The 21,936-nt window shown below is 48.5% G+C and overlaps 1 protein-coding gene across 1 annotated transcript in view; it reads right to left on the bottom strand.

Annotated features, from left to right (window-relative positions):
- Positions 1-21,936, bottom strand: part of MVB12B (multivesicular body subunit 12B) — a 61,306-nt gene that overhangs the window by 32,409 nt on the left and 6,961 nt on the right. The window contains exons 4-7 of the mRNA XM_082492607.1: positions 18,444-18,540; positions 14,741-14,870; positions 14,324-14,446; positions 157-254 (exon numbers count right to left, since the gene is read on the bottom strand). Of these exons, the coding sequence (XP_082348733.1) occupies positions 157-254; positions 14,324-14,446; positions 14,741-14,870; positions 18,444-18,540 (448 nt within the window). The remainder of the gene's footprint in view (positions 1-156; positions 255-14,323; positions 14,447-14,740; positions 14,871-18,443; positions 18,541-21,936) is intronic.

Raw genomic sequence — 21,936 nt, 5'->3', positions numbered from 1 at the left:
CTTCTGCTCTCGACACTCAAATGGCACTGAGGAAGAGCTGGATGTGTGTTCCATGGGTACCACACACCCGGCTGTGTGTGCAAGCAGTGCAGCTTTGCTTGGCTACGCTTCTGATTACACAGAAGATGAGAGAATCGATTGCGTGCGCCAGCTTACCTGATATGGCATACAAATTTGAGTGCTGGTGCTCCAAGTCCAGGCGAGTGCTGTGACTTTTCCCCCGGAAGCTGGCAGGAAGCGTCAGCGAGATATGCCTAAGGAAGAGAGATGGGAAACAGAGATGACGTTACTACAGCGTGGAAGATACTGCTGCTGTCAGCTCGCTCTTGCCTGACCATTCCGGTCAGGTTAAGCGACAAACTTCAATCTCAACATTGCTTGTCACAGCTGGAGTGGGCCCCAAATACCAGGAGGAGATGGAAGCGGTGATTCAGCCACTACAGCCAACGCTGGTTCAGCTGCTTTACCCGCTCCTCAGTCCAGCTGTGAGCGGGACCGTCTACACCCTGGCACGAGCCCCCTCCGCCCCGCCAAACACTGGACTCGGCCAACAACGAGAGCACCGCAGAGGCATCCATCGCCCTTCGGCAGACACAGCAGCTCCCCACGAGCCGGCACCGGGGACAGCCTGCACGGTGGCTGGCCAGTACGGTCCCCCACTGCCAACACCAGTCTCAGTAGAAGAAACACCCTCTGGGACTCAACTGTGCCTCCTTCAAGGCAGAGAGCGCTAACAGCAAGTGCTCTGGATTTATCTGTGCCAAAAAATTCTGAGTACGTTCATAGGTAAGATCTTTGAAACTCTGTTGATGATGAAGGCCCGCTCCAAACCTACCCAGAGCCTGCTGCGAGCTCCCCGAGGCCGGGGTGATGCACACGCTGAGCTCCCTACACCAGCCCCTGAGAAAAGCGAAGCCAAATTTCACTCGTCACCTCCAGCTGCAGCAACGCACAACACCCGCCCTCCCAACAACGCTCTGCTCAGCGTTCCTGCAGCAGAGAGATTTTTTACATCTTCCATTAAAGCTTCCTATAAATAGGAAAAAACAGCTCATGGAAGTGAAGTTGAAGCTATTTTCAGTGGCTCAGAGCTTACTAAAAGGAAACCCCAGCACAGGGCAAGACTGGGCACAGGCTGGAAGACGAGGTGGGCGACCTTCCCAGGAACGAGCGGTGCGGGAGGCCGGAGCGGGGGCTGCACAGGAGCCACTGGTCCCAGCCCCTGGCACCGCCGACGGACCCAGCAGCCCTGCGGATGGGGCGCGAACAGCCAGCACCGGTGCTCCGGCCAGCGGAACGCATCCCAGGAAAGCGGCATGGGAGCGCCCGAGCGGGGCTGCTCACCGCGGCGGACACGGCTCTGCCTCTGCTGTCACGCTGACCCCAGCATGGCCAGCACGGCCGCCGGCCAGCCGAGGGGCTCCACTGAGAAGTCTGCTGTGAGAAAAGGCTTTTGCAAATAACCATTACTGATAGCCCACAGATTTCTATGCTGTGATGAGACAGTTTTCCCTTTTAATTCAAATCTGTATTTTTCTAATGCTGCTCCCAGGTCTGTGTGAATTTTTATAGTGTTATCAATCTTCTGGATCCCGTTGCCATAGGTAAAGAAGATTACAAGATGCTGCCTTTCCACGGAAGGGCTTAGTGTAGCGTGAGAGCTGAGGCAGCAGCTGCCCTTCCCCACCAGTGAGAGCTCCTGGACCCGGCGAGACCCCCGGCATCGCCCTCCTGCCAGGAAAACCAGGCGGCCGTCGTGTCCCCTGACAAGCGCCCTGTCTGCGAGAAAGGGCCCTGCGTATTCTCCAGCACGGCATCAAACCCACGCTCTTAGCCAGCAGGTTTTATCTATTGAGCAAATCATCTGGAAATTATCTGCCTTTAAAAACAGCACACATTTTGTGAAGAACTATATATTTTTAGACCTTGATGCAGCTGATGGTGAACAGCACGGATGAAATAAAAAAAAGCAAACATCAGTTTGAGTTTGCTTGTGCTTCCCAAAGCTATTTCTAACCAAAAAAAGATGGCGTGAAAATATTTACAAATTTGGCTAACAGTTTGCTGTTTAAAACACAATCCATATGAGACTCTTTGTGAGCAGAGGCAGGTTTGTCATGAACACACTTTAAAACCAAAGACCACTGCCTGTAGGCATTACATGCTTTTCATTTGTTTTTTAATAGCAGTATCCAAAAATACTTTCTGAGGCACCAAAACAGCTAACAAAGACTTTTGAATTTCACTTGCTTGTACGGGGGACCGCTCTCTTCATCCCAAACAAAACAGCAGGAATTGTTTTGGAAGTAAACAAAGCAGATCTACTGAAAAAGCCCATTTCTGAGCAGAGTATTTTAAAAGTTTCTACCAGCTCCTGCTGCAGGAGAGCCAGACGGACCACCACAGGCTGCGAGGGAGGTGACAAGCATCCCTTCGGACAGAGGGGACGGTCCCACAGCCAGCTTGCAGCAGGTACTGCGTCAGCGCCACGAAGGGGCCGTCATGCAGCATCCTTCCAGTAAAGCTCCGAATCCTGAGTTTGCAAAAGACTTTCTGAACCACGTCCCCAGATGCCGCAAGCGTGCCTGGCGGCTCACACGAGCACCAGGTTTCACGAGCGCCATATGCTGAAGCGGTGCGCACGTTCCACGCGTGTAATTAAAATGAATCGCTCGCCATCCGAGGGACTGCGACCACACACGCACCAATACGGCGGCAGAAGATGACATACCCAGCCCTCGCTGCCGAACTCCACAGGGTTTCCTGTTCGCTCACCATTTCAGCCATATCAACATTGAAAGACACACCGCGGTATCCCCTCGCAGCGGGGGAACTGCAAATGCCACGTGTGGGGATGTGCCGTGAGACCTGCTCTCGGCGGGCCGGCACTCCTGCGACTGCTCATGGGGCTCCCGAGCCAAAAGCGCCAGTTCAGCCAGCCCCAGGGGGCCTGAAACGCAGGCGGTTACGAGGGCGTTTGGAAACGACAGCCCACACTCCCCCTCCACGGCCACTTTCCATCAGAGGTAGGACCAATGGGCATTTCGTCACTCCCATCGAGCTGCACCGAGGAGAGCCAGGTCTCTCCAAGGAGAACATTTAGCTGCAGTAACTGCTAGGAGGAGATCAGCTCTTCCCTTCCCCCTTCCCTTTTTAAAAGCATGACATTGTAGGGAAAAATGGGAAACAAAGTCTAATTTATTTTAAATTAATGCAAACTTTGGCCAGGATCAATATAACTTATACCTACTAAGTTGATTGCATAATGCATTTTCCTTATGCGTGTGAAAGCCAAATCATTTTGCATTGCAGAAGACAAAAAAAAAAAGGCTGCCATTGAAAAGCAAGAAAATCCCAATTACAAAGTCCCCAAGTTCCTAAACACATATCGTGAAAGTATGTGCAGCTCTGCGGCATATGGCAAATCAATTACTAGTTTAAATTTTAAAACAAAAACATGGTAAATGTGTTGCAGAAATAATCAAGAACAACGGTTTGGTTTAGATTACAGCGGCCACTAGAGTTTTGAATACAATTAATCATCATTCCAGGCAATGGGAAGCCATATTGACACTTATTCCTAATTTGAATATTTAATTAGGGTGAAGTTCTTCATCAAATTATCACAGAACTGGGAGGAAAGCCTAAAAGATTTAAACAATTACTACTTTAACCCTTCACCAACTGCTCACCTGTGAGCACAAGACTCTCTTCCCCATTCCGCAAAGCACGAACACGCTCAGGCAATCAGAAAAGACAGTACTTAAAAGATGCTACAAATACTCTGAGAAAGGCACACGGACATTCGGCATCCTGCAGGGCTCCTTCGGACCAACACAGGCTTTCGACTGCCTACGCTCCTCGACCTTTATCAGAGCAAAGCTTTCACGCCAGATCTCTATTTTCACATCACATATGGTTCTTACAAGGGCTAAGGGCTTTTGTGCTTTGGTTTGGGTTTTGTTGTTATTGTTTTGGGCTTGGTTTTGGGTTTTGTTTTGTTTTGAAGAAAAAAAAAAAAAAAAAAAAAGAAAAACTGAAGAGCCTGTCCAGAATCATCTGCCAGTTCCATGGGCTGAGGGACACCGAAGCAGCCGCCCACCGGCTGAGCTGGCGCAGCGGCCCCCGGGAGGTTTCCCAGCCCCAGCCCCGCACCGGCTGCCCATGGGACGGGGCTGGACCCCGGCGCTGCTCGGGACCCGCTGCACCTCCCGCCACACCGTGGGCATCCTCCCTCCTCGCAGCTCTGCCTCAGATCGCTCAAACTTCCCTTTATGTGCTGTATTAATCCATATAAGAAAATCTCTTTTAATGAGGAGTGATACAGTTATGAACTCTCTAGAGCCATAATTAGAGCAAACTAATTGAAGTTGTGTTTTGACACACTTTCCAAATTCACGGGTACTGCATGACATATTCACAACACTACTGCTGCACAGCCATGGCGACAGCAAAATCATTAGGCTAATAACGCTTATTTGCATTCTTATCATGCCAGCAGCATGCCGCTAAATACTGCTTCAACCAGCGCTCGTTTACTCTGAAAGTTTCCACTGAAAGATATTAACAGTAATTATTAGTACTTTAGTGGAATCTCTAACGTTAAGGAATGGCAACTCACATTAACTATCCCCATGCCAATTATTTTCCCTTTTGAACTGTCACAAAAAGCAGCTTTCTGCCTCCCTGCCACATGACAGCGGCACAGCGGATCTGGCGCTGCCAGGACGGACGGATGCCCCAGCGAGGCCATCCGCCAGCGCTCCAGCCCACTCTCTCCAACGCTGGAGTCAAACCCACACTGTTCCAGCACCAGTTAAAGACAAAAAATATTTTTCCCCAGCATATGATAATTTCCAGGCAATTTAGGATGAAACAACTCAACAGCACAGCTCAGGACAGGGTAGATTTAATTACTCTCTTAACTTCAGTTTTTCTTTTAGTCATTAAATCTACGGAACAAGTCTACATACGACAGCAACAGAAGCAGCACGTGCTGAGCGAGACCCTTCACATGCTAGCGAAGGCAGTTTGAGGTCTGCGCGCATTATGGCCTCTTTTTGAAAGTTTTTGGAGAGAAACTCGCATAAAACAGGCCCAGGAATGCCCGACAGTTCCAAATCAGTTATTAATATCTGTCTGCAGGAAGGTGATGAACTGCTTTTGAAGTTAGGGGGCAAGTACTCATAAAAAGTAACAGAGGATCATAAGGGGAAATGCCAGATATCAAAGGATGCTTCATAATTCATATAAAAATATCAACAATCCACAGCCAAAAGAACGTAAGTTTTTGCTTTCCAACTGGATTGGGCGAATGTGGTGGAGAAATCAGGCAAAACTTTTAAAGAACTGTCCGTTACCAAATACATTAGAAACCATACCGCACGCTGTAGACTGAACTGTCCCGTTCTTTCACATACCACTGCCATGACTGCAATTTATTTTAAACAAACTCAAGAACAGTGCCGCAAAAGCTGCAGTCTCATAGGAATACCTTCAAATAAAAAGAATCGTATCTCCCGTGATCTTTGCATAAGCCATTGATTACGCCTCATGAAAAACTGAGGACAGAACAATTAAATTCCAAGCTGTAGAAAGCTAAAAACACACCTACACCAAGTTAATATCAGGCCATAGCACTCAAGAAACGTAATCCAACTTGAGAGCTTTGCCTACGGAGGGAGGAAAAAGTGCGTTTCCAAGAGATGAGCTGCCGGCGTTTCACTGACAGACATCAGAGGACCTCTCTGCAACCGCTCACTCCGCCAGCACGCGTCTTCCAAACTGCAGCTCAGAGACAACGCCATAGCAGATACCTGCGGCTCTGGCGGTGTCCAGGACCCCATCGACAGTATTTATTCACAGTCCTTAACTTTTACTGTGCTCAGGCTCTGCGATGCCAGAACACCTACCTCATACTCCAAAGAACTGCAATGAAAAACAAAGCTGTGAGGCAAGAATCACCTCGGGTAATGGACTTCATTCCAGACAATCTATTCTAATCGTGTAAACCAAATATTTAAATACTTTCTAAAACCTTCCTGACCCTTTCCCTAAAACAAGCAACATATGGGCTTTGCAAGCATTTCATCTCATTCCAAGCTACTAAAATATCCCGTTTCCCAAAAATCAATGAGAGCCGGTGGTGCCAGATTCAGATTTTATAACAGCCCAAATGCATGAGAGAATGAAAAAGGGAGTGAGTGATTCTTTCCACTTTTAGATTTACCCGTTTCATTTTCCCAGCTGTAGAAGGGGAACAGGTCTGCCCGCAGCACGTGTACCCAACGCGCTACGCGCAGAGTGCCTCCGCGCATCCCCCTCCCCGCACCACCACGCCTCCACGACAGGGGAGAACGATGTTGCGCTGCTCTGTCAAAACTACAGCCGTCACCATCCGGACGGAACGAACCCCGATGATGCTAACAAGGGAGCATGATCTACTGCAGCCCAGCAGCCCAAAATGTAAGGCTTAGTGCAGAATGAAGCTCCTGCAGCTCCCTCTGTACAAGGATTAATTGAGATCAGAGGACTTAAGTAACCAGGACAGAACAGCTGCCAAACAATCGCAAAACCCCAACAAGTTTAATTTACACTGCTTGAAAGTCTGAGCTGTAGCCCATTAAATCGTTATAGGCAGAGGACTGCATCAAAGAACTAAGACCTCATACTGTAAGCATGAAGTGCTTATGAAGTGGTTGTCTTAGATGAGCAGCGCGGCGTCTCTGGAGGCTGCAGCGGGAAGAGCGCAGCTTTCCACATCCTTCACTAGCTGCTCTCCAGAGTCAGGAGTTTTCAGATAATGAAGCAGTAGGGAAAAATTGCCAAACAGCAGAAATACTCCAAAAAGATAAATTACACACGGAGTGAGCTTCCTCGGTTCGGATTTTAAATTCTGTCAAATTAATCAGCACAACAAAGCCTGGGCTCCCGCGTCGGCCGAGAGGCGTACCTGCGAGGGGAGCGCGTGGTGGGGCGGGCGCGGGGGGGCCGCAGCCCGGGCAGCCCCCACAGCAGCACCGGGGTGCCGCAGGCTCAGCCCAGCCCACGGGGAGCTGCGACGCCTCCCCTGCAAAACCCGTTAAACAAATATTCCACATAAAGACTCATTTGGGAAGAGCACGTTGTCAGCACTTTGCCAGTAATAAATAATGACAGTCCAAACACTTTACTAAAAGCAATAAACTCAAGAAGTGTTTTGGAAAATGGTGAAAGTGATTGATTTAAAGAAGGAAATATCTGAACACAACCACATGCACTTCAGGGTGAAAGCACAGATTACAAATCAACAGTGGCAGAGATCATATTAAATAGCAGACAACACAGAAGTTTTAGGGGAAAAACGCTCAATTTCCCTGCAGGGCTTATTTAACAACTGAGCATATAGCTTCTTTGAATGAATACCTTCGGTTTGTACTTAATGACCTTACACTATACCCTAAAGAAAATATGCCTCCAGGAATATTACTATACCAGGAATGGGGCTCTATAAAGAAAAATTACTCTAAGGATATCGAACCCTCTTCACTCAGAGCACTCCACAAATTTTTCAATGCATCCTCAAAATCAGCTAAATCAATCAAGCTTCTAACTACAGTTAATGTCTCTCTCTCAGCTGCTGCAAGGGATTCTTGTGGCTGGAAACCACTCATATTGTTTAAACGTTTTTTCCTAATCATCATTTTCTACCACTAAAACATACTGGACTGTGACCAATTTTTGCACGTCTTCATCCAGCTGAGCTGGATGCAAGCCAGACGGTCAGTGCAGTTTCATAACAAATTCCTTATGGGAAACAGGCTCCAGGTAAATGCACGCCAGCACCCCTCACCCGCTCAAACCAACCAGCCCCTTCGGATATGCACAGCATACACACACCACAGACATTTCATCCTTGAATTGTGCTTCTTACCATACCCAGTGGAATGGGTCTATCTATGGAAGCACTTCCTCCAAGCTTTCACTTACTCTTTCAACCTCATAATCTCATTGTTGGGGATTTTTAATCCATAGCTACTGTGATGTGAACCCAGGCCTTGTACCGCCCCTGGCCTCTTGTAGGGTACACATTTAAAAACCAGGAATATTGTGCTGTATTTCACAATACAAGTGGTTTGAGCATTCAAGCCAAAGAATAGGTTTTACTAGCTGTAAATCAGAAGGTAGTTTTACTTTAGAGCTCTTTTGATGAAACAGATTAGGAAATGCAACTCCATCAAGAAGGCAGCGTTTTGTAGAAAAGATCTGTCAGGAGATCCCACTGGCAATGCTTCTCAGAGCAGTTTCCAGTCAAACCAGAAACACCCATCCCAAAGTACCCCTTATTTGGTTGCATCTGGTTCAGATGAGGGACGTTAAGGACTCTGCGAAAGCCTCCTGGCCAGCAGGCTACCAGCGGCCTCTGCCTCCCGTCCATGGCAGCTTTCTCAAGTCTTGGCTTTGTTCCCCAACGGAGCACAAAAGCATTGAAACCCTGGAACCTTCTCCTCTACAGACTCCCCATAAAATCTATTTTAAATGTCTTAAAAAAAATAAATAAGATAGTTATTTATAAATAATATTGCTGCTACTTAAAACCCAGGGAAAGTAAAAGGGTTCCCACTTCCCTCGATTAACCCGCTGCACAGAGTGAGACCGAGTGCAGGTCTCCAACATCCCGGGTTGTTGGTGCTGCTTTATTAGCTGCCACCTATTGCACATCATCAGCCTCCAGCGGAAAGCCACACACCGATCACTTTCCAAGCTTACACGACAAAGTTCAAACACCATTAATAAATCAATTTGAAAAATCAGACTTCTCTGCCTAGAAAGGAAATTCTTACATTCCTTAACATAAAGCTCCGCTGGGAGCAGAGGAACAGGAGCAAATCATTTCCCTTTTCTAAGGAGGGGTAGCTTAACTATTTAAAAGGTAATTGGGAGCACGGGAGAAAAATTTACACATCCTGCTCTTATTTCAGGGGTTTAAGTAGGGCAGTTGTTATCTTCTTATCAAAACCAGAGCAGCGCTTCCCTGTGCAGTACTCCTGCCAGATCAGTATTTCAAGACCTGAGCACTTGGTGGCACAGACCGACTGCGCTCAGAGGACGGCGAGGGCGCGCGGGAGGGACGGCTGCCAGCCATGCTGCAGACCCACAGCTGCGAGGGCTGTGAGCTGCAGCACTAATGAGCCGGTTCTGTACCTTATTAGCCATGCGGATCAGGCAGGAGTTACAAGCACAGCAGACATACGCTGGGGCCCCGGGTCTGGCATGGTGCGCAGCCCCTCTCCCTGCAGAAGCGTGGGCCCGCGGGGAGGAGGCGGCAGTGGCACACATGCTGCTCTGTCCCTGGGCACTGCTCCCGGGCTGGGGCAGAGCCGCTGTCCAGAGGGACCATCGCCTCCTCTGGGACAGAGCAGCCATGTGGGCCAGCACCCCACCCGCAGCCCCCTCCAGCCGGGGTGGTACGGAGCACCCACGGCCTTTTCCAGCTGGGCCCCAGCACCATCAGCCCGGTTCCTTGCTTTCCCACGGTGGGCACTTCGCACTGCCCGGCTGGACACAGAACCCCGGCACCCAGGGTGGCTTTGCCTGGCTCCCCCCGACCGTGACCGGCTGCCACACTCCAGCTCACCTGCCATGGTTTAACCAGGAGAAAACCGTGCCCTTCCGATCCGGCTGGCTTGTGCCAGCTTCGGCTGTCCCCATGGCCATGCACACAGGAGCAGGAGCCACGCTGCACCAGCGCCGTGCCACTCTCGGGGAAGTGGCCGCCCCTCTCCCCATCCTCTCTCCGTCTGGTTCTGCAACCTGGTCCCTCCTTCCGACGGTGCCCATGACAGCTCGCACCAGGCGGCGCCAGGAGCCCCTCGTGTGGAAACCTGGCCAAGCTGCTCAGCGTTCCCGGCTGCCACCCCACCAGGACAGCGACTCCCTCCCGACCTGCAGCGCGCCTGTGCCTATGTCGCCGGCCTCTCCTGGCCAGATCAGGCGTCCTGCCAGCTCTGCCACCCCTCCTGGTCACCAGCCACACTCGGAGGTGCAGCACTCGGGGCCGACACTGTTTTCTCACCCATGTGTCTCTCTGGTCAGTCCAGAGCACAAGCGACCGACTCACGGCTCTGCCTCCCGGGCAGCAACGGGCTCCATCAGCCCCACCGAGACCTGCAGCTCGGGCTGCCCCCCTGCCCTCTCCCCCGCCCCTGTGGTTCTCAATTAGAACAGCCATGGAGACGTGCCACAGGCAGCCCAGGAAGGCAGCCAGAGGGGTTCTGCCCCTCTGAACCATAACGCTGAGTGCCCAGCCACGCCAACGCATGACATGAACACAAGCGGACTGCAGCAAGATCTTCCTCCTCCCTGGTAAGCCATTAACCTTTCAGATGACAGCCCTGCAAACTAAGTGACTGAACGATTCCCAGGGTCAGCGCGAATCTACATTTTCAAAACCTGACATCAACAAGTAAAAGTTGTGACTGAATCCCGGTCTCTTCGAGAGGAAGATTAAACGCCTGTGACACATCATCTGCAATCAGAGTGCTCCATTTCCCAAAGTATCCATCACAGATTGATAACATCCACGCAAAAAGTTAAGTGCAATTATGTCTGTCACTGTAAAACACACTTCAGCAGTGCTGACTGACATCTTGCTTGCAGCTGACAAATTGTGAGAGGGCTGTTTGAATGACAGTGGTAGAGACTCCCGCAGCACCCCGGGAAGGGATGTGAAACGCACTCCCGAACCACAGAAGCCACACAGGCTCACAAAGCTCCGCGGCTCTGACGGGAGCCATTGCGTAGTCAGCCACAAGTCAAAATGGTTCGAGGTTGGCTCTGCGTACATCGAGAGTCCCAGACTTGCTCCCAAAAGGCTGGAACTGGACTCACGAAGAGAATGTCACACACAAATCCTGCTCTAGCCTACTCCGGCAGAGCTCGAGGCATGGAGGGGCTGAGCCCTGCGACGCTGCTCAAGTGCTCTGACGTGTGCTTTCCTCCATGTCCTCAGCCCACACACTGGCCATTGCCCATCCGCAGGCTGGGTGAAGCAGAAGTGCGCAAAGGGCCAGGCGAGCTACCTGTTACCAGCACCTCTTTTGGGGGAGGACTACCTTCTTGCTCCCCAAAGCGATGTCACTGTGCAGCACCGGGGACTGCAGGCCTTGAACACAGAGCAGAGGTACTGAGGAAAGTCACATTAAACTCCCACTGGTGAATCAAGTCAACAAAAGCAGTTCTTTAGCAGCAGCCTTCTAGGATGGGAAACTGCAAGTGCATTTCTCCAGGCTGCCATTAATGCCAAGAAGCTGTCGCAGAATTTGGAGAGGAAAGACAGTAAAGCAGCTTGATGCTTTGCACAATGGCCCGGTTGTGCTCCACAGCACAGCACGCCATCCTCACTGGGATGCGCAAGGGCTGCCGTTAGAGACCATTAAGCCAGATGCCTGCAGTAGGAAAAACCAAGGAGAAGAAATGGCTGAAAAATAACATATGCAGTCCAGCATGAATATCAAACAAAGCCTCCCCTTGTGCAGCTCTGGCTGTGAGCCGTAACCCCGCGACACAAGCGGCGGAAGCAGCATTGCTGACGTGCAGCAAGCTGGGGAGGTCAAACCTCTGACGCATGACAGAACTCTGATGTGCCGCCATCCACTGCCATCAGTAACCTATATTATGGATCCGAGGAGGAAACACGGCTGGCGCAGAAATAAACATCTCCTACAGCAAAAAGTCCTTCCATTCAGGAAGGTTTTGCTGTGCAGAAGCTCACTGGTGTGTTTTACTGGTGTGGTTTATACCCAGTGTTAACAATTGTTCTGAGGCACCCAAGCATACACTCTTGATTTAAAATTATTTTACAATATTAGACAGCAACTGAAGAGAATAGCTTAAATACCTGACCAGCCTAGCAGCAGAATCTCCACAGTGCTCTCCATTCGGCACTGCTCACCGATTTTCTCTTAGCACTCACAGCAGTGTCAGAATAACTCACTGCTGTTCCTGGCAGGATATATCCACATGGAATAAAACAGCAAACTGGCTACCAGTGTAATCTCATCTCTCTATGGTGATGTAAAAATAAGAGGTTACTTGTGACTACAATCTTCCACAAACATTAAGTGTTGAGTAACTTACCACATTGCTGATAAAGTATTAGAAAAGGCTTTCAAGTAGTATGTGTTCCCCATAATAATGAAATATTTGCAGGATGCACCCTCACATACGTTTCTATTTCTTAAAAAATATATTGGATAATAAATAATCAGAGTAAAAAAAACAGACATGAAAGATGCTTTGAATGATCAGGCTGGTAGTGTAAAAGTTACCTGTAAATCACGCACAGGGCATGAGAGTGGAGCTGGCTACAGACAGGTGGTTTTTACTAGGAGGCATTAATGTAACATTCAATTATTCCACTGCATACTGGCTGTTTTAACTCAGCCAAATTAGAATACATTTTATATTGACTATTTTGACATTTGCTTTATTTGGCAAGTAAAACAAAACTGATCCAATTTCCTTGCAGCCATTGTAAACCATAAACTGTACAACAAGAGGTTATAAAATATATAAGCCTTGTAAACACTTTTCAGACTGTCGCTGATACTCTGAGCTCTAATTTTGGCCCTGTTCCCAACAGCTCTGACGCTGCTCTGCAGCCTTCCCTGCTCGGCCATAAAGTGACCCTTCCACACTCGGTGATTAAGGACTGCCATTGACATTCTCTTGCTATGATAATTTTTTTCTCTTTATTGTGGAAATCTGCCCAGGCAGGAATTTCTTGCCGACAGAAAATGAAGATCTGTGCCCTAAAATCAAGACATCTTTTCCTCTGATCTCGCATGGCCTGTGCTAGCATGTAGCTTATGTCCAGCAGAGCTTCAAAACAACGAATCAGCTCCCAGTGGGACAGGCTGAAATCTCCAGAAGACTGCTGGCTTTTCATCTCTTTTGCCTCCATCTCTGTTTGAGAAGCAAGACAGCACCTCTGCCTGCAGCACACCTGCCAGTACAGGACAGCAAGCAGCCTGCCAAGGCATGGCAGGCGACTGAGCAAAACTCTCGGCGCAAGAAACGCCCAAATGCTTTGGAGAGTTCAAAGAGCCTCCGCAAGACAGTAGATTTAAGTCTGGGTCATAGGTGAAGGCTCAAATGTACACACCTGCCTTTAAAAGGTACCTAATAGCTTTTCCAGGAACAGTTCACAGCAGCTTAAAAGTGTCACTCTCCGCAATGACCTGTAAATCAAGACTCCGAAGGACACGAGTGTTTTCCACCCACACGATACAACGACCTTTGCATACAAACCAATCCCCCTAGAATTCCCCTCCGCTGTCTCCTTCGAAATTCGAGCTCTCAACAGTTAGTGTAATACTGTAAACGTATCTGCAGTATACCAAATGCTCAGTGCACAAATACACATTGGCTTAATTAAGCAAAAGCCCAAAGGGACCCACAGAGAACCTGCTGTGCCCCAGCAATAGTCCGGCCCGGAGCCCAGTCCGCGAGCCTCATCAGTGGGTGCCCATCTCATGCTGGATGCTGTGCTTTCACAGCAAATGCCAAATGCCAGGAGTGTAAAGCATTTAGCTTAACGTCTGTCTGGGTTGGTTTGCTGCTTAACACCACTCTGCTTTGTCTGGAGCAATCCAGCAAGTAAGCTGTCAATACTGTTATATGCAAGTATACACACATGCATACATTTATACACACACACAAATATAGTCTATAGCACAGAGAAAACAACCTGGACAGACACCATGCCAGCGTCTGTCCAAAAGTGCTGCTCCTGTCAGTCACTGCAGGATGAGCAGTCTGCTCTGCGTGTTCAATGTCAGCTGCAAGACTGGAGCACAGTAGTTGGGACCAAGAAAAGAAAGAAATGGGCCAGTACTTCAAAGCATGAGCGGCCCGATTCTGGAGAACGAGCAAAACCTGTCTCCCTGTGCATTAAAATCTGTACAAATGCTTCTCCCTCCCTCTGGTCAAGGAGAGAAATGGACTTGGCTGCAGTTCTGGCCCACCCTCCAGGGATGACCCATGCACACTTGTGGAAAACTACAACATCCCACACAGTTTAAAGCAAAGAAAAAGGTGTGGTTTGCTGTTTCCCTTCCTCCTCAGACTTTTTCTTTGACTTCTTCACCCATGTATTTTTATAGAACAACAGCCAAAGGAACTTCCAGTAGGCAAATACTTGAAACAACAACATTCCCTATCAGATCATGCCATGTAATCGTTCATACTGACATGGTACCGTGGTCTCGATTCTGCCAGGCAAGGTTAGTAACAATACACCACGCAGCATCAAGCAGAAGGGGCTGGAAAGGAGAAAAGTTACCTCGGCAGGTTAGGAGCTGGGGTCGAAGATGGTACTTGGGAAGGAGGAGTCGCAGGCTGTGAAGATTCATGGTTGCGTGGAACTTTGCCCATCCGGTACCAAATGCCCATGTTGTTCAACTCCCTGTGTAACCAACATGGAAGACATTCATGCTACAAGCAAATGCCTCACATGTGCACAAGTATCAAGCACTGTTTCACAAACACCTTGGTTAGTGAGAACCAGGGTAAGTGGAAAAAAAAGGGGGGTGTTAGTTAATTCCTACCTCAAACTCACTAACACTTGTATTTACGTAGACTTGTCTAACAACAAGCTTCAGCTCTTACAAACTACTACTTACTAATTATAGGAAAACATGGTGCTGAGCCTTGCTACAACCAAATTTATGACAACAGCTTCTGGAGTGAGGGTACTTACCCTATGAATGTGTACTGAGGAGGGGCTTGCTTAGATCTGCCCAGGATTCGGATATCACAGATCGCCGCCTCTGTAGAATCTCGAGGGATGAATTTAATGCACAGCCTCTTCTTTCTGAAAGCTATTTCTTCTGCAAAAACAACCCAGGACAGAGGGTGGTTTTTATGCAAGATTAGGGTATAAATGTTATTTATTGTCTCTCCAGATATTAGGCAGATAATTATGACAGGAACTGGAGCCAAAGAACAGATATATGTCAGCAAACCAGACAGTGCAGTGCCATTCAGTGACTGGAGAAATTTTCTATCAGGAGCGCTCTGCACACTGTGTGAGATTTGTTATTAGGCACTGCGATAAACCAATAGTCCCTACTACCCTCTGCAGAGAAGATAAGACATCATGTATGCCACAGAGTACTGTGCCACAGAACAGACATGGCAGGTGATTCTTCCACTTCCGCGTACCTCTCACATTCGCTTTCTCTTTCCCAGGTAATGTTTGCCTTACCAGCCTGGACGGTCGCATCTAAATACTCCTGCCACAAGCATTGCCTCTAGGAACATACCTGGAAGCCGCTGACAGAACCTGTCAGTTTATTCTGCCAAGTGCTTCCAAACAGCCAACCCCCCCAAGAGGAGGAGCAGGCACAAAACCAGACTGCCACGCAGAGTGGCTAACCGTAAAAGCTGTCTGCCCAAATCTCAGGCATATTAAGTGTTAATGACCTCTCCTGACTCAGTCAGCAAACACTGAAATGATACTCCCGCCGTGTTTGCCCCAGTATCTTTGTAGGGATAAACCAGCTTTACAAAGCCGTAATTGCCAGGACCTCCTACGGGGCAACTGTGCTGCACTGACCTGTGCTCAGAGGGTGGATGGATCTGCGGCACGGCCCTTTCCTGCTACGCATCAAAGAGCAATTGCACTTGTTTCCATGTTATCCACCAAGAAAAACTCAAGCCCAGAGTTAAGGCTTACCTGTGTAATGAATTCATGTGTATGCGTGCTGTCTGTCTGCATGCAGATACAACCCGCACCCAGCTATGGGTCAGCCGCAGGACAACGGGTAGTACCGGCACACAGACACAGGTTTGCGGCACTTGGAAACCACTGCTCTGTCTCACCCTGAAGAGTCTGCCAGAGTCTCAGTGGGAGCAAGGTGAGGTTTCCATTTGTGCACACAGGCACTTGAAAGACGTGACAGAAGTCTATTGATAAACTGAAAATCTAAAGTGCCGACACTGAATGAAAATCTGGAAACAACCAACAAGTACAAAACAAGTGCCTGCAAATTAAAAACCCTTCAGTTTAATATGAATAAATATCCTCCAGTTTAAAAATGTGCTCTCACTTCAACAGATGGCAAGCAGCCCTGTCTCTATAGGCTCCTCCTGCTTTGAAACCCGCACCTCACAGAAAGCAATCCATACCGGCCTCTGAAATTTGCTGTCACACCAGCGCCAATAAACGTACAGGCAGCGCGAGGTGTGTCACAATACAGCATCTGTGCGTGCAGCTTTGCAGTTACAGTGCTGTTTTTTAGAGATGTTAAATACCTGTATCCCTGAAGTCTAGTCTTCTGTTTGGAAAAGTAGGGCTTTTATCTGAACTACCTAAAACTGATTTTAGGAGCCCAGGGTTTAAGGCTCCCGCAGCTGAAAATTTTGTCAGAACCTAGTAAAGAGCACTCTATTAAATGTATTTACTGCAAGTCAGCTCTCACTTAGAGAAGAGCACAGAAACACATATAACCACAAATTTAACTCTGAACAAAATCAGTGCCTCTTATTTGACTTTCACAGTAATACAAAGCTGACTATTTGCTTTTGTCTTTGGTCTCCCACACTTGGCTAGAGTCTGTGGTCTGTAGCAAACTTGGTTTAGGAGCTGGATTCGTTAATTACACATGCTTAACCAGAGTTAATTTTAAGTAAACATATTATAAACAGTCAATCGAAACGTGTTCATTCATCCTAATGGAGGCAGGGATATGTACCACTTCATTAACACAGATCGTGCCTCTGCTTTAGACATTGCATGGGTCGCAAGCCAATGCATTTTAAATTAATTACGAAGTCCCACTCCACCTTTCCACCGGGACTTTCACAAAAAACACAGAACACAGAAAGAGTCCAGCACTCCTGAGGGCCAGCAGGATAAGATGACCACTCTTCCCTGCGCCACATGGGCCCAAGAATTCTGCAGGGGAAGGGGGGACCCAGGGGAATGGGAAATGGGCTGCAGAGCATTTCACTTCTAGGTCACGGGTTCAAATCAGAACCAGGCCGGTAGTGACGGAAAAACCATCCTCATCTGCTGCAGACCGAGCTGAATCATTCCCTGCAAAGCAGGCTCATATAACTCCTTCTACTCATAACTAGGCTGGATTTCATTACTGACGAGCACTGGTACCAGCCCTGCTCTTGAGCAGTAGCTGTACACTCAGCACCAGCGCACGGTGTCCTGCCGCCCTTCCACACATGGCTCCCACGGGGCTCGTCCCCAGCTCCTCCGCGCTGCCAGCCCTTGACGCCTGCTGCAGAGCGGAGTGCTCTGACCAGACGTGGCTTCAGCTGCTGCTGCCATGCGTCTCGAGGGATCCGAATACACTGTTTGGGAACTGCTGGCTTAAATGTTGCAGCAAAGTCATTTCTGCCTTGCAAAAATGAGGATGGTGTTTTCCCTGGACATTTCACTTACGCCTTCCCTCAGCAAGTGCAAACACACCCCACCATCCTCAGCACTACCTGCCACGAGACGGGCCTTCATTTGCTCAGGAGAGAGGTCGTCCTGGTTTTAGCTGGGATAGAGTTAATTTTCTTTCTAGTAGCTGCTGTGTTTTGGATTTAGTATGAGAAGAAGGCTGATAACACATATTGTTTTAGTTGTTGCTAAGTAACGTTTACGTTAGACAAGGACTTTTTCAGCTTCCCATAGAAGCTGAGAGAAAGCACGAACAGGACAAGCTGGCCAAAGGAATATTCCATACCACAGACATTATGCTCAGTATAAAAATGGGGTTGGCCGGGGGCCAGGAATCCAGGATCGCTGCTCAGGATGGGTTGGGCAACTGATCATCAGGTGGTCAGAGCGACTTGTGTTGCATCACTTTATTTCGTATATTCTTTTACCATTACTATTATTGTTATTTTCCTCCTCTGTTACTGTTCCATTAAACTGTCTTTATCTCAACCCACAAGTTTTCTCACTTTTCCGATTCTCTCCCCCATCCGAATCGAGGGGGGTTGAGCAAGCGGCTACTTGGTCCTCACTGCTGGCTGGGGTTAAACCATGACAGAGGCGTAAAGCCGGTGTGCATGAACCCAGCACCATGAGCACACACCCTTCCTTTTGGTATCCATTAGTGAACACCCCTCAGTACGGCAGCTCTGCTCCTGCCAGGACTAGTCCGCCCTTACAAATGAAAGGAAAAGCTGTCCCTTCCTGCCCCAGAGCTGCGCTGCTCTAGCAGGCAAGCTGGCAACAGTCAGGCAGCAGTATTACAAAGCCTGAAGAGTACAGGAAAACCGAAGGCTGTTTCATTGCAGTCCAGAGCTGCCCCCAAACACGCACACGTAACCCCAGCGAGCAGCAGTGCTGAGTGTCCCTCTGCCTGGGACACAGCCCTCCACGACCCCACCACACGGCACCGGTGGAGCGGCTGCTCCCAAAGCCCGGGATTGAAGAACAGATGCCAACTTACGTGTATCGATGGTCTCCTGGATGGGGATGAAGCCCACAGGTAAGGTGTCCTTGATATCAATGAGCTTCATATCAACCAAGACGTTGCCTAAATGACTCTTTGGAGAGAGAAAAGAAACAGTTGACTATGACAATGTCACCAAATTCAAGCCCAGCTGTTCTCACCTGCTGAACTCCAAGACGCCTTGTCATTGTATCTGATCACCAACTTTAAAAATGGTAAGGAGGTACCAAGCCAACACTTGCAACTGTGCCCTCTGCAGGAACTACATGATGACTGACCAGGAGATACTGGAAAACCTTCAGCATTTACAGATTCTTACAGCTCATCCACTGCCATATTTCGGGATCCTCAGAAGCACAACCAAATCCCTCCCTTTGGAAACATGGCAGTTCAAAGTATTACCTCCACCAACTCATCCACTAAGCAGGTCGCCTTAGTTCTCACACACTCTACATCTACAACAGTAACACGACATTTCCATGACCGTAACAGCAGAAAGCATTACGGGAAGATGGTTCATGAAGACACAGCCAAAGTTATTACATGCATTAGCTAATTAGTACTGAATAGACATGGTTCTAGCTCCAAACGCAGGCGCACTCCAGAAGAGCTGGCCATTTGGAACGAAGAACTTCATTTGGAGTCCATATGAATTCTGAACTGATGCCTCGTCCTATTAATCAAGGCTTGAAGAGCTCAAAAGACAATTCAGAATGACAGCCTCCACAATTGTTCAGAGACCAGATTTTCTTTGCAGTTCTTGTTAGAGCCAGCATTGCTGCCAATAATCTGGATTCATGTATGGAAGAAAAACACACTTTAGTTACTGCACAGCCTTTATAAACAGAAATGCAATACAGAACAATTAAAATTTCATCCTAAGCCATCAAACCATGTCAGTGTGTTTTACTGTTACTGGTTGCTAAGTATCTCCTTCAGTTTTTATCTGGCAGAGTATTTCAGACAAACTTCTACTCTGTGATTATTACACTGAACTATTTTAAAACATACTTAAATTTGCAGCCTCTGAAATAAGGGGAGATCAGGTCTGAGTTTACTTTTTGGAGGTTCTGCATTTCATAGTCAGCTCCTCACCGGGAGGGCCACCACGCCTGCAGCCCTGTCCCACCACACACAGGCATGGCACACATCCTTTGCTCACACACAGTGGCTGAGGCCGAGCAGCCCCCACATGCCTCTGCTGCTGCTTTGGCCAGGGCATCCCAGAGTGAGCAATGCTGGATGCTGCAAAGCCTGAATGTATCAGTTAATGTGGTCCTGGCACGGCAAATGGTAGATGAAGTGGTCGCTGCTGATTCATCTTTCATGTTTTATTTATCCAAACTGGCTGGCTGTGTTACATCAGCGTGCAGCTTTCAGCTAAACCAACGATCATTCCTCTATCAACAGTAGAGAGGTAGGAGAGATGCCTCTGATAAGTTCGTTAGCTGCTGAAACACCGGGAGTCAGCATCGATGCTCTGCTGTACACCCAGGAGAAAAGGGCACAAAGCCTCCCTGCCTGAGAGACGCACCACTCGGGGTCACCTCACCATGACACTCAAATACCAGCAACGTCCTCATAATCTGTCAAATACTGTAAACTGTTGAGAATGATGATTCTTATAAAGAGACACTACAGACCATCTCCGCTATAAACCATGTATCTGAGGTGCATTAACTTTAACTATAACACATCCTTCAGGACAAACAGTTCCCAGTGTTTTGTTAAAAACAAAAACCCCTGAGCAGTGAAACTTCTAAACGAAAGTGCAGCAACACATCAATGTTCAGGTGAGAGGAGCCTCTCCCTCCTGGATGAGAGCTCTAGGTCACTGCTACCGGGGAGGACCCAGGCCCTTCAACCTACAGAGGTCAGCAGTTGGGCAGCACATCAGACCCCTGAGTGGACGGAGAGGACCAAGAGGGGAGGGAAAGCTCTTGCTGGGCTAACTGGGGCCAAGGGTCCTGCTCCCTGCGCAAGGGGAGAAGGCTGTTCCCCACTGGTCCCATCCCCTTCCTCCTCCCAGCCCATCAGCCTGCTTCCGTCCACTGGGTACGGCTGCAGTGAACCACAGGAGCACTGGCTCCATGCCAGCGCCCAAACACAGGCAGCACTGCCCGCAGGCTGCTGCCCAGGAGTGCTGCCAGAAGCGCCTGCGGGTCTAACGTGCCACTGACGCAGGGCTCGAGACAACCTACATGCGGGACACAGCGGCTCACGCCCCACCTCGCACACCAGGCTGCTGGGACCGGCAGTCCTCCCCCCATGCTCCCTTTAACTCACTCCTCATGAATATGAGGAACGTATTCCCAAACCGCGCCGAGCAGAGGATTCATGCCAAAAGCCCAACAGGCACTGACTGAGGGTATTTACATGGTCTCTGGTAGCCAGCAGTCGCTGCTATCCTGTAATTATTTTTGACAACCTCACATTTAAGGTAGCCACAGATAAACTTAATACTCAAACCATCACAAATCTTTCTAATACCCTCCCTGCCTATTCTGGGGCTATTATTCCTGCTATCGCAGGTACTCCATGATGAAAAGCACAATTATTGTCCATCCACCCCAGGAAGCTATTTCCCATAGCTTAGGAGCTTTATTTTAATCTAGAGGCAGGCAGGAAAGCGGATGGAATAAAGGTTAAATGCTGGAAATTGGCAGCCCCCGGCTTTCCTGTCAGGACCCATGATCAGCCTCTGAAGTTGCAGTTGCGGTTCTGCTCCCATCGTCAGTGAAAGCACGAGTACAAAATGGTATCTCCATACCCTGATAACTGAGTCACTGTGAATATCCAAAACACGACGAAAAGCAGGATTACCCACTAGATGGAGTGCATTCATTGTAGAATTAAATAGTTCTTCCAGAAAAGAGGAAGTTTTCACACTATCCTCAACCAAAAACACAGTAGAAGGCATCAAGCTCTCACTGCACATCATCTCCTCTCCTCCATGGAAGATGTGGGCAGACATGTGCCACTAATTGGAAATTAACTTATGTTTCATAGCCATACTAGAAGATTACAAGAATATGGTAACATAGGCACAATGTGGGCAAATTTTCAAGAATCAGCACCAAAAACAACAAAGAAAGAAACGCTAATCCTGCAAGAAAATATCTATGATGCCCTTGGATTCAGAAACTAACGTTTCCTTCATCGACACTACCTGCAGCATGTGCTTCTCTAGGTGGAGTTAGAAATTCATCGGAACCATGAGCATGATGTGTCCACTGCTACAGCAGGAAACGCTGGCGTGAGGGGTTGCTGAAATGCAAGCATTCCCTTTTCTGCTGCTTTTATTGCAGGTTTTGCCAGAAATTTCTTTCCATGAAGAACATAGACAAAATGTAAATATCTAGTCATTGCAGTTTGCCTCCTGACTCACCCAAACTCAGTGAAATGCCTGCTTGAATTATAATTGGTTCCATAAAATGAATCATCCTATGGGTAAGAGCATACCAAGTACAGATGCAAATCATGCAGACAC

This window comes from Vanellus vanellus, assembly GCF_965231255.1.
Source record: "Vanellus vanellus genome assembly, chromosome: 18".
Taxonomy (NCBI): Eukaryota; Metazoa; Chordata; class Aves; order Charadriiformes; family Charadriidae; genus Vanellus; species Vanellus vanellus.
Note: the sequence above shows the minus strand (reverse complement) of the source record. Positions and strands in the feature narration are given on the sequence as shown.